Source organism: Mobula birostris, chromosome 8 (assembly GCF_030028105.1).
Source record: "Mobula birostris isolate sMobBir1 chromosome 8, sMobBir1.hap1, whole genome shotgun sequence".
Lineage (NCBI taxonomy): Eukaryota > Metazoa > Chordata > Chondrichthyes > Myliobatiformes > Myliobatidae > Mobula > Mobula birostris.
This window is the reverse complement of record NC_092377.1, coordinates 78,775,387-78,785,281: the sequence shown is the minus strand read 5'-3', so window position 1 is coordinate 78,785,281 and position 9,895 is coordinate 78,775,387. Positions and strand designations below refer to the sequence as shown.

The following is a 9,895-nucleotide window of genomic DNA, read 5'->3' as shown; positions in this document are numbered from 1 at the left end:
GAATATTTGGAGAGGCATAATATGATTATTATTAATAGTCAGCATGGTTTTGTCAAAGGCTGGTCGTGCCTTACAAGCCTGATTGTATATTTTTAGGATGTGACTAAACACATTGATGAAGGTAGAGCAGTAGATGTAGTGTAATGGATTTCAGCAAGGCATTTGATAAGATGCCCCATGCAAGTTTGATTGAGAAAGCAAGGAAGCACGGGATCCAAGGGGACCTTGCTTTGTGGATCCAGAATTGGCTTGCCCACAGAAGGAAAAGAATGGTTGTAGACAGGTCATATTCTGCATGGAGGTCAGTGACCAGTGGTGTGCCTCAGGGATCTGTTCTGGGACCCCTTCTCTTTATGATTTTTATAAATGACCTGGATGAGAAAGTGGAAGGATGGGTTAGTAAATTTGCTGATGACATAAAGGTTGGGGGTGCTGTGGATAGTATTGAGGGTTGTCACAGGTTACAGAGGGACATCGATAACTGGGCTGAGGAGTGGCAGATGGAGTTCAACCCAGATAAGTGTGAGGTGGTTCATTTTGGTAGGTCAAATATGATGGCAGAATATAGAATTAAAGGTAAGACTCTTGGCAGTGTGGGAGATCAGAGGGATCTTGGGGTCCGAGTCCATAGGACGCTTAAAGCCACTGCGCAGGTTGACCCTGTTAAGAAAGCATACAGTGCATTGGCCTTCATCAACCATGGTATTGAGTTTAAGAGCAGAGAGATAATTTTACAGCTAAATAGGACCCTAGTCAGACCCCACTTGGAATACTGTGCTCAGCTCTGGTCACCTCACTACAAGAAGGATGTGGAAACTATAGAAAGGGTGCAGAGGAGATTTACAGGGATGTTGCCTGCATTGGGGAGCATGCCTTATGAAAATAGGTTGAGTGAACTTGGCCTTTTCTCCTTGGAGAGGCAGAGGTTGAGAGGTGACCTGATAGAGGTGTATAATATGATGAGAGGCATTGATCGTGTGGATAGTCAGAGGCGTTTTCCCAGGGTTGAAGTGGCTAACACAAGAGCACAGTTTAAGGTGCTTGGAAGTCGGTACAAAGGAGATGTCAGGGGTAATTTTTTTTATGCAGTGAGTGGTGAGTGCGTGGAATGGGCTGCCGGCGACAGTGGTGGAGGCAGATACGATAGGGTCTTTTAAGAGACTCCTGGATAGGTACATGGAGCTTAGAAAAATAGCGGGCCATGGGTAACCCTAGGTAATTTCTAAAGTACGTGTTCGGCACAGCATTGTGGGCCGAAGGGCCTGTATTGCGCTGTAGCTTTTCTATATTTCTAGACAGTCAGGATTTTTTTCTCGAGTAGAAATGTCAAATACTAAACGACTTGCATTTAAGGTGAGAGGGGGAAAGTTTAAAGGAGACATGCGCGGTAAGCCTTTTTTTAAACTGAGTGTTAGGTGCCTAGAAAGGGCTGCATGGATAATGGTAGAAACAGATATAAAAGCATTTAAGAGACAGTTATAGCCATAAGCATGCAAGGAAGAGAGAGATATGGATCATGTGCAGGCACAGGAAATTTAATTTAAATTGGCATCATGTTCGGCACAGATAACATAGACCGAAGGGCCTTTTCCTTTGTATGGTCTTAAATTGTATAAATGCATCTTAATGATATATTTAAATATTTTCAGGTGACAATATTGCTCAAGCTCTCAAAGTAATCTTGCATAAAAAAATTGACAGTTATTTTACTAAATCTATTTTGGAAGAGATGTATTTTATAAATTATTTGATGGATAGAAGAAAACTGTCCAATTAGTACTGCAGCGTGAATTGGTGGAGTTTGCTTAATGGGAGGGCTGCCGATTGATACGCTCTTGCTGCCAGTGTGTTAGAAATGGGAAATTATACAAGATCATGCAGTGAAATGTTAGCGGCTGCTGAGAGATGAAACAGAACACGCTTAAGTCCAAGACATATTACACTATTCTGGAGCTGTTTATAATTCATTCCATGGCAATACTGTATTTAGGATATTTTTACCATTATTCATGCGCGTTTGGAAAATTTAGCGAAAACCCAAAATCGGGAACGGTGCAATTCGCGTAGGCTAAATCTGTGCCAATTAGAAATAATCCTTTCCAAATTGTGTGTAGCTGAAACTCATACTTTTCCATATATTAAAACTGTACGAGTGTGTGGGTTTGTTGACGACTCAGACAGCCGCGACCCTTGGCTATGCGTTGGCGCAGTTTAGCTCGCTCCAAGGGGTAATGCTCAAAGAACACGCCTTCACCACTGAGCCGTCCGTGTTCAGAGCACCATTAGGAAACCCGAACCGCAGCTCCGCGACGGAACCCTGTTCAGAGCGCCACTGAAAAGCTCTGATCGCAACTCCGCCGCAGAGCCCTCGCCACTGGAGCGCCTCGAGCATTGCTCTGCGCACAATTCTGGCGGCAGCGACCTAAACCACAGTTCACAGGAGAGACTTGGAGCGCAACACACCCACGAAACCCAGACCCCCAGTTCTATTGCAAAGTCTTGGAGCGTCGCTTAGATATAAAAAACACTTCAAGCTCCGCCGCAGAGCCCGGAGCGATACAGTACGCGATCCCACGAAACCCTTTGCCACGGAGCTGGGGCGCTGCTCTCTGATAGTCACACTGCACCAAAGAATCCACTCTGGAATTCCTCAGCACTGCTCTGCGTATTTCAAAATCATTCGACACTCGTCCGCCACAAACCACATTTCCGGCACTGGGACACCACTCGACGGAACGCCTGATCGCAGGTTCAGTGCGAATCTGAGCCGTTTCATTTCTGACCAGGTACAGTATTAGCGAAGTCGTTCGCTCCAGGATAAAGCTCAGTCAGCACTGCGGACCACCGGAGCTCCAGCACAGCATGGAAACAAGCAGGAAGCATCACTTCACCCCAGCACTCCATGTACTGGCCTTCCTTCTCAGTAAGTACACACACACAGGCATGCTGCATAAAACCTAGAGATGTCAAGAACATTTTCAAACAATTCTAATGCATGTGAATGAACCCTTCGTCAGAATATTCAAAGCACTATTTAAAGCTTTTGCCATTGAAATGGGATTTTTGCCGTATCAAAATCTTCCAGATGAGCATTTTATGCACATTAACCTCTTGGGTACTGAAACGTATTTTCCGGATTAATATTAAACGTTTGCCCCTAATAACGTTTACTTGGCTTATTTGTATTTTGTTCGGTTTATAGTGATCATTTGATAGTCTTCAAAGAGACAAATCCAGAGAACTTCTCGGACACTAGATAAAGGACAACCTACGAGAAAATATTTGTATATGAGATGAATGTCTGAAAAATTTGGGGCAGAAACTTGTTTATGTCAGAACCCAATATCAATAGCTGTTAAGTATCTATACACCAACAGAGTGCACGAAACTGGACTGTTACTGCTTGTGATATTAAAATGCAATTCGCCTATCCACGCTCTTGCAGGGTTTAGACTGTATTTGCTTCGATCTCCCTTTTGCAAAAGGCAAAATACTGCCATCCCTTCAACAAACTATTTTGCAGAATAACACAAATTATTAATACATACAAGATAGGTTGACTGTCATTGTACTAATGCAATCACTGACACTCCGGGTTGTTCCCCTTTTTTTAACAGACTCATTTCTGATTTTTGCATAATTATGGAGGAAATTGTGTCTAAATATCAAAATGTTTTATCAAGCCTTTGGAGAAATGAGAGACATTTTGTCACTTTCGCAGATATCCTTCAGGGGGTCGGTGCGGAACAGGAGACCGAGAATCTTTCGGGTCTTTCCACTGATCCCTATAAAGATATTTTTGTGGTTCGGGAAAATGGAACAACGTGTCTGATGGCGGAGTTTGCAGCAAAATTTATTGTCGCCTACGATGCACGGGCCAGTAACTATGTAGATGTAAGGCAACATACCTACCCAGATCTTTGATCATTTCCTAGTTGATATAAGCATGAGGAAACGAATTAATCACTTACATTGAAAAACAATGTGCATTGAAGCTATGATTTTAAGATAACCGCTTTTTTAAAACACTTAATTGATTCAATTGGCCTAGTTCATCATGACATTTCACCCCTCAAAGACTTGTTTAACACACAATGCTTTATAATGTAAACGTTTGACCTTTCATTTGGTCTTAGCTCATTACAGAACAAGCAGACATTTCAATTCCACGAAGTGCAGAAGTTAGAGGAAGATGTGGGAGCAACGAATCTGAACTGCAGATTTCCTGGGCCGACGGCACATACAGTTTTAAACTCTACTTTGTGCAGGTAAAAAAAAATGCCTGTGAATTACAGCCAAAGTTCATACAAATAATAATACGGTTTATAGAAAGAAAATCCATTCTCTGAGTAGCCGAGGATTCCAGGACCTTGTAACTCATACGGTAATCAACGGACGCAGTTCGTTAATATTTGTACATGCCACAAACCTAAACAAGCTGGTCAATAGTAAATATTAGAAAACACGCCAAGATTCATAATCCTGCGTCAAAGTCGCCAAGCGACTTTGTCATTCCTTTCAGTTTGCCATTCCTTTCATTTAAAATCCTCCACTGTGATTTTATTTTAAAGAAAGCCGTATATGTAATAATGATAGTTGTCCATAAACTTCTTATAGGAGACCCGCAATATATCTACAAGGCAAGAACACTTCTGGAAAGTCAATAAGATTCAGTTCGTTTATGATTTATCTGAATCCAGCCACTTTAAAGATGCAGCCAACCGTAAGTTATTTCATTAGATTGTTATTCGCACACTGCTTACAATTAAATGACAGGGAGACTGAGTATGAGCACACTTTTGTTAGAGCTGTGGGACTATTGAAGTTTATGCTTTATCATGTTTAGTGTCAGGATTAATTCCTACCAACCGGTGACAGTTTTCGTTCACCACTAACAGGAAGTCTGGTGCAATATTTGTTTTGGGGGTTAGTTCTTGTAATAGCTGTCTAAAGTCTCCTGTCGAATGCTGCACTGTTATCTAGCCAATGAAATTCACTACCATTTCTGAGTAGGTATGTAAAAATAGCCACAATGGTACAAAAAAAAAATCGGAATAACAGTAGAAGAAAAATAACACAGCATAATATATCGAGTACTAAAAGATGTACCTTTTTAGAATCGCTCAAAACTGGGGCATTGATAACATTTGTGGTACAAATTATCAATTACACAAACTGGTGTTACATCCACCTAGAAATAAAACGTTGGACTGATTAAAAACGACAAAGAATGTCATGCATTACCACATTATTGCATTACTACACACAAGGATAATATCACCCCTTTACGCAAGCTAGTGACTACCGAGCATGGATGAAATATTACACAGACATACAAGTGCATTTAGTTTGTAAACGGCTTGAATTTGTAGTAGAACACACACAATGCTGGAGGAACTCAGCAGGCTAGACACAATCTGTGGTTAAAAAAAGTCTACTTTTCGCGTCGAGACCTTTCATCAAGACTGGGTTTGTAGCTACAAATTTTGTAAATATTGTATCATTTAGCCAACATTAGGCTATTTAATATCTGGACATCGCATTCTCTCGGCCGCTGTGATCAATGATATTCTTCTAATACAGTTTCAGCAAGAATTTGTCCCCTTTTTCCCCCTGCAGTTGGGAAGCACACAGCCACTTCACGCCACCTTTCTCTGTTCGTGACTCCGCTTGGTAAATCGTACAAGTGCGAGGCCCAGGAAACAATTTCCCTCATCTCCAGTGATCACCAGAAAGTCGTTGCCGTTCTCCTATCTCAAATTCATATCCAGCCTTTCGGCCTCAAGCGGGACTTCATATTCAGCGAAGGTAAAGACTGTTTAATCCACTAGCCTCTTGTAGTCCTTTTAAAACTCCCTTTTCTTTCAAATATTCTTTCCTGCCAGTATCCCGTTTTGGAGAAAGTAACGTGTATAACCATACAGCAAAGGGAATGCGCTCAGTCATGTCTAGCATTTTAAAGCACATTGAAAGTATATTAAACATTGGAAGTATAAACATAGCTGCTGCTATTTAAAAGACAGATCCCTTCAGGTTTTCAGATTCTGCGTTTAATATTTATCTCTCATTTTACTTACAGCCTCTGCCTGTGTAGTGGACCAACAGGAACAGTTAGAGGAGACTCTCCCCCTTATACTGGGGCTGACACTGGGCCTCGTCATCGTGGTGATTCTGTCGGTTTATCATATTCACCATAAACTTACGGCTACCAGCCAAATTCAAATACCCAGAGACAGATCCGAGTACAAGCACATGTAAAGAGGTCCGATCGAGTTGGACCGAACCTCCCAGCGAACAGCACGGCAGCTGCTGCATAGTAATGTTAAGCAACAAAGAATTATTTCAGAGAATACTTTTTCAAACTTCCGGGGAACGCGAACATGCAAATAAACGCGCGGCATCTTACTGTATATACTCAGGCGCGCTTCTTTAAATAGTGATGAGCACAATATCTGCTTCAAAACCAGAATCCCCAGCAATCACATCACAGTACAAACAAATGCAAAATATCAACTAAATCATTAAAAGTAACGCAAGATTAGTAAACTAATTTGAGTGTAAGTAGTATTAATTAGTGTAAGGAACTCTCATTGCTCCAATTGTTTAGAAACAGACTCATTCATTCACACGCTATTTGCTAAAACAACGTAGATGGCCCAAGCATTCCTACATCGAATCATAATGTAATATTTTGGTACTTGCATTTCTTCTCATTATTCTTTCAGACAAAACTATAAGAGAGAAAAAAACTAGTTGTTCAGTTTTATGATCTTGAACGCAAGTCTGCTCTTGAAATAAACTAAAACCGGTTTATTTAACTTTGATAAACACGGCTTCTTGGATTCACAGAGTAATTTTGCTTTTTCCAATTTGGGAAGCAGTTTGCTCGAGCTTTAAAGCTTTGATGAATATCTACATTTATTCCAAGCATACGTGAAATATTGTTGAGGACCAAATGACTAGGACATCATTGCGCTACAGAATGACTTGCGCGGCCAGGTTTCCCTTAAGTGTACGTTAGTTGAAGGGACATAAGATTTTATTTTGTGTTCATGTATCTATGGGAATTATGCAGAACAGATCCCCAGTGTGAGCCTTGAATCTACAAAATGTTAAAACTCTCCTTAATTTGGATTCTGTTTAACTAACTGCAACAACTGTGAGAAACAGTTCGACTACCCTGCCTGATTCAGTATTTTCCTCCATCTCAGTATCAAAATTGCGGATGTTTGTGTTCTACCAACTTTTTCTTACGTTTCACTAAAACTAGGAGTTAGAGAGCAGCAATCCGTGAAGCTTGTTCCAACTTTCAATTAAGATCAGAAATTGTTCTCAGTGACTTTCCTATTAGATGCCCTAACTATCTGCAGACCAAAATGCATCTATTTCAGCCTTGAGTATATTAAAGGTCTAGGGCTCAAACTTTCTAGAGCGGAGATTTCTAAGATTCACAATCCTTGTGTGAAATACCCCCCCCCCATCACTCTTTTAAGTGAACAATTGCTAAGTGGTTTATCATTGACACATACTGACATACAATGAAAAGCTTGATTTACCATCCAAACAGATCATTCATTCCAAACATAAGTATATCAGGTTAGCACAAAAGGAAAAGCAGTAACAGAATACAGAATAGAAAGTTACAATTACAGAATAAGTGCAGTGCAGGTAGACAAATAAGATGCAAGGCCCATGACAAGGTAGATTCAGAGATCAGTAGTTCATTTTCAATGAACAAAATATCTATTCGGAAGTCTCATAAAAATAGATAGAAACTATCCTTAATCCTTCATTCTGAAACAATGTCTTCTAGTCTTGGATTCCTCCATGTGGGAAGGTGGATTCTCAGAATCATACATTTCAATAAAATTTCCTCCCATTCTTACCCAGTTTAGTGAGAATGATCTTGCATTACTCATCATTTCCTCACAAATCAATTCTTTCATCCCAGACATCAGCCCAGTGAACCTTCTTTGAACCACCTCTGAACAAGTATATCCCTGCTTAAATTTTTTTTTAAAAAAAGGTATTTGATTCTGAAGAACGTTTTTGATTCTATCAATAGTATGGGGGAATATTTGAAATTCAGTAAGTCTACCCTGCAAAAGGGATATATTTGTTATCATCAAGTGGGGGGCTTGAGGGGCTGAGTAATAATAAATATTAAAATATTATTCCAAATACATTTATTTAAGATAATATTTCTCTAGCAACACTCATGGTATAATCCATTTAACAACAGGGCAAGTGCATAATTTTGGTGGGAAATGACCCCAAAACTTTGAGTTAAATCCAATATAGCAATGCATGCACTCAGTATTGTGATTCTGCCCTTTGATTTTTATGATGAGATTAAATTTTCAAATAAGATGGCATTTGACAGTGAAATTCTTGTTTAATTTTCTGATTGTTTTCTGGCATTCTCTCACTGCAGTTGGGCCAGTTTACCACAGTTGAACAGTTTGTGCAGTTCTTCCTTTACAATGCTTCTGCTTGCATTATTTTTGTTTGTTAGTGCTGATTATTACCTCCTAGCTATATACCTGTTATTTCCTATAGTATTGCATTAATTAATCCACACTTGTAAAAGAAAGTTAAAACACTTTTCAATACAATTAGAATGAAACATTTGTGAATAAAACATACAAAAAAATCTTCTGACCTTTGGGAGCATCAGGAAACAAAAATTCAAATGTATCAGCTTCTTTATAATTTTGTTACATAATTAACAAAAGGCCGAGATAGAGCGGGCATGAAGTGGATGCTTCCTATAGTGGGTGAGTCTATGAGTGGAGGTATCATTCTCAGAACAGAAGTAAGTCCCTTTAGGACAGAGATGAGAAAGAACCTCTTTTGCCAGAGAATTGAGAACCTATAGAGTTCATTACCAGGTGACTGTGGAGGCCAAGTCATTGGGTAAATTTAATGCAGAGATTGATAGGTTCTTGATTAGTAAGGGTGTCAAGCATTACGGGGAGAAGGCAGGAGAATGGGTTTAAGAGATTTAATAAATCAGCCACAATGGAATGGTGGAAGTTACTCAATGGGCTAAATGGCCAATTCTGCTCTTATGTATTATGGTCTTATGGATTAAAGTAACGAGCTAGACAGTTACAAACTTGATGGCTAAGAAGATTGAAAGACTTTGAGTTCTATATTGCTTTATTGCTATATCAGGAGGAATCTATGCCACAGATTTATTCATATAGATAGATTTGCACTTTTATACCCAACTTGTAATGAACACAATTGAGGAATACAATTTTGAGATTTTAACCTCTTTTAAAAAACATGGCTGCAGGTTGTGAATTCACTCTTGGTAGTTGAAAAATCCAGACTGATATTTTAGTTTAGTTTTGAGGGGGCGTTGAACAATGAAACTATATTATTATTTCTCTCTCAGATGGACATAACAATACTTTAAAGAGGATAAGGGAGCCACTCCTTATTATACTGGTCAAACTTTGTCCTTCAATTAAGTTCATAAAATAGATCTTCTTGTCAATATCATATTGCTTTCGAAATGTAGGGTAGACCCGTTTGCTGCTCTTCCTACATTGCAGCATGATATGGAAAGAGATTTGAAGCACTCTGGGGTCGTGGAAAGAATTATATTAACCTGTTTTTTTTTCCTCCATACTTTAAAGTGTCAAATGTACTTTAACTTTTGTTTTTATTTCAATCATTGTCTTGCTGGTTGTGTTGCCTTTATGTGAGAACCTGTCATTTAGACTACAATTATTCGTCTTAACAGATACCGTATATGTACATATAAGATCAGTGAAAGTTATTTTAAATCTGAAAGCACATATTTATATTATAAATTGTGATTTGTTACACAAGGAGAAAGATCGTACTGTATTAACAAAAGAACATCAGTGTGGGTGAGCACATT

General features: G+C 39.3%; 1 protein-coding gene across 1 annotated transcript; it reads left to right on the top strand.

The window, feature by feature from the left end:
* Nucleotides 1–2,620: 2,620 nt before the first annotated feature.
* On the top strand, nt 2,621–6,802 carry lamp5 (lysosomal associated membrane protein family member 5). The gene is made up of 6 exons (XM_072267091.1): nt 2,621–2,923; nt 3,722–3,894; nt 4,137–4,268; nt 4,618–4,723; nt 5,620–5,808; nt 6,080–6,802. The coding sequence occupies exons 1-6, from the start codon at nt 2,863–2,865 to the stop codon at nt 6,256–6,258; spliced, it is 840 nt and encodes a 279-aa protein (XP_072123192.1). The 5' UTR covers nt 2,621–2,862; the 3' UTR covers nt 6,259–6,802.
* The last annotated feature ends 3,093 nt before the right edge of the window (nt 6,803–9,895 follow it).

Bases quoted from the DNA above. Each gene is read 5' to 3' on its own strand.
- lamp5 (XM_072267091.1), top strand. From the start codon at position 2,863: ATGGAAACAAGCAGGAAGCATCACTTCACCCCAGCACTCCATGTACTG. The intron at 2,924-3,721 runs GTAAGTACACAC...TCACTTTCGCAG, and splicing joins TGTACTGGCCTTCCTTCTCA to ATATCCTTCAGGGGGTCGGT. The intron at 4,724-5,619 runs GTAAGTTATTTC...TTCCCCCTGCAG, and splicing joins CTTTAAAGATGCAGCCAACC to TTGGGAAGCACACAGCCACT.